A 1992-nucleotide genomic window follows, 5' to 3' on the forward strand; every position below is an offset into this window, starting at 1 on the left:
CGGGCTGGCTGGCGGCCGTACGGCAAGGCCTTAAAATTGGAAACTTTATCTGCATTTAGTACATAAATAATCGAGGGGCCTTTTGGATGGGGCTCGGAATGGGAGGTGCAAAAAGGCTTTTAACTGCAGCGGGATCAGCCTTCCCTGGATCTAGTTTAGTTCGGTCGGCAATTTGGATGGTAATTTGTTTTATCATCCCTACGTTTAATTTGTCTCGATAGATATTAGAGCCAGTTATCGATTTGATACCAGCACTAAGGGACCCCTGAGTCGACGAAAGAATATACAATTTACAAATATTCGTAGAAAATTGCTGTAAATGTCCACGTTTAAGTTTACGGAAAGCCATTTCAACTGTCGGAAACGCGCTCACAATGCAGAGCTTCAAACAAACTACGAGGTAGGAACAAGTTAGCTTTTTACTCAAACCGTTTACTAAAGTTACCTTCGTAAATAAGACTCCGGTTCCAGCTCCCGAATGGGATCGCATTCCAACTGCAGACTTTGATACTTTCGATGGATTGTCGAACTTGAATGCGCCTCTGGACAATCTATCCCTGCAGGAGCGTCATCGCACCAAGCTGACCAACCGTAAAAAAGTGTTGGCCTATCAGAGTAGCCACCACCAGCGCCTCGCTGAACTTTTGGCCTCGCAGCAGGCTGCTGGCAAATGTGATACATCCGAAGCTTAGCCCCATCGGAGGCACGTAAGTGGATTGACGCACAGTCGGGCATAAGTGAATTATCCTCTTCTATTTCCCCAGCTTTGTCCGTGTCCCAGGGTGTCTCTTGTGATAGCGTATAAGTGTCTCCACATGGCACGAGGCTGCCGACATTGATTGATGGTCGACATGAGACTCTTCCAAGGACCAAGCTATGACGGATAGTGCGATTCGTTGGACTAGCATCTCTACTGTAATAATATCAACAATTACCAACACAAAAATACACAAAATGTAACAAAATACAAACAAATTTCAGTGCGCTTCAATAAAAGTGGCTGCTGTGGCACACATCCAGCGAATTCGTCTACGTCTGCATGTGTGTATCGATGATGATAACGATGGAGTGAAGCAATGGCATTTTATTAGTTTATTTTCTTAAAACTACGCGAATTTCACAGAGCAAGCTAGGGATGCGACACGATAAATGAAGCTGTTAGATCAGCTGTTACGTTAACAGCTTCTGGATTGAACCTGGCTGCGGCTGTTAATGCACTATATATTTGCAGATTTTATTACAACGGCTGCAGAACGATATTTGTATTGATTAACAAGTCTTAATAATATTTAGTCCTATGGGTAACTTGTAACAAAATTTTGTTTGTTTTTATGCATTTGTGTAAATAGCTTGCAGAGCCGCCATCTTACATTAACATGCGCAGCCAACTTTGCACATTTCGTGCTGTTGGCGCGCAATCAGTCGAATTGTATAATTTAAAATTAGTATTAGCAATTTTACAAGAAAAAAAATCCAATGAGATCGCCTTCTATGTCTAGGGGGCTCTAGATCATTTTGTTTTCCAGAAAATCGTACTCTAGTTTGCCGTTTCTGGGCTCATGCAGTAGATTTTGGCGAACTTGTGAGATTTAGATCAGGTGGAAGGCTCTTTAGATGTGCGCTTGGCAACGACAATCTGCTGCGGCTTTATAAATCGTTTCACAAAGTTGGAGGAGCAAAAAGCAAAAATGTTTTCTACTTCCTGATCGTCGAACTGATAGCGCAACATGATGAGGGCGCCTGCGGCTTCCACTTCCAGGGCCCCGTACGTGACTCCGGAAAACTCAGGGTGAGACATCAAATTGCTGGGTAGAGAAATTCCTTCGGTTGTATTTTTATAAGGTGTTACGATTAATTGGAAGGATAGTGAATTGATCTTCTCTGCTGTTACGTTAAAAGCGTGTCAACCAATTTTGCCAACCGATCACATACATTACTGTAAGGTGGACGGGGCTATTGAGACAGCTGATTTTTATTGTGCGTGCGACGATT

At 43.1% G+C, this 1992-nt stretch overlaps 1 protein-coding gene across 1 annotated transcript; it reads left to right on the forward strand.

Moving 5' to 3' along the window:
- The first annotated feature begins 295 nt into the window (after nucleotides 1-295).
- LOC113565763 lies at nucleotides 296-1008 on the forward strand. The gene is made up of 3 exons (XM_026988849.1): nucleotides 296-400; nucleotides 459-707; nucleotides 765-1008. Exons 1-2 carry the CDS (start codon nucleotides 320-322, stop codon nucleotides 690-692), a joined length of 315 nt encoding a protein of 104 aa, XP_026844650.1. The 5' UTR covers nucleotides 296-319; the 3' UTR covers nucleotides 693-707; nucleotides 765-1008.
- Nucleotides 1009-1992: the final 984 nt, after the last annotated feature.

The sequence above is a fragment of the Drosophila persimilis genome, unplaced genomic scaffold, assembly GCF_003286085.1.
Source record: "Drosophila persimilis strain 14011-0111.01,24,50 unplaced genomic scaffold, DperRS2 tig00000191-arrow-pilon, whole genome shotgun sequence".
NCBI classification, from domain to species: Eukaryota; Metazoa; Arthropoda; class Insecta; order Diptera; family Drosophilidae; genus Drosophila; species Drosophila persimilis.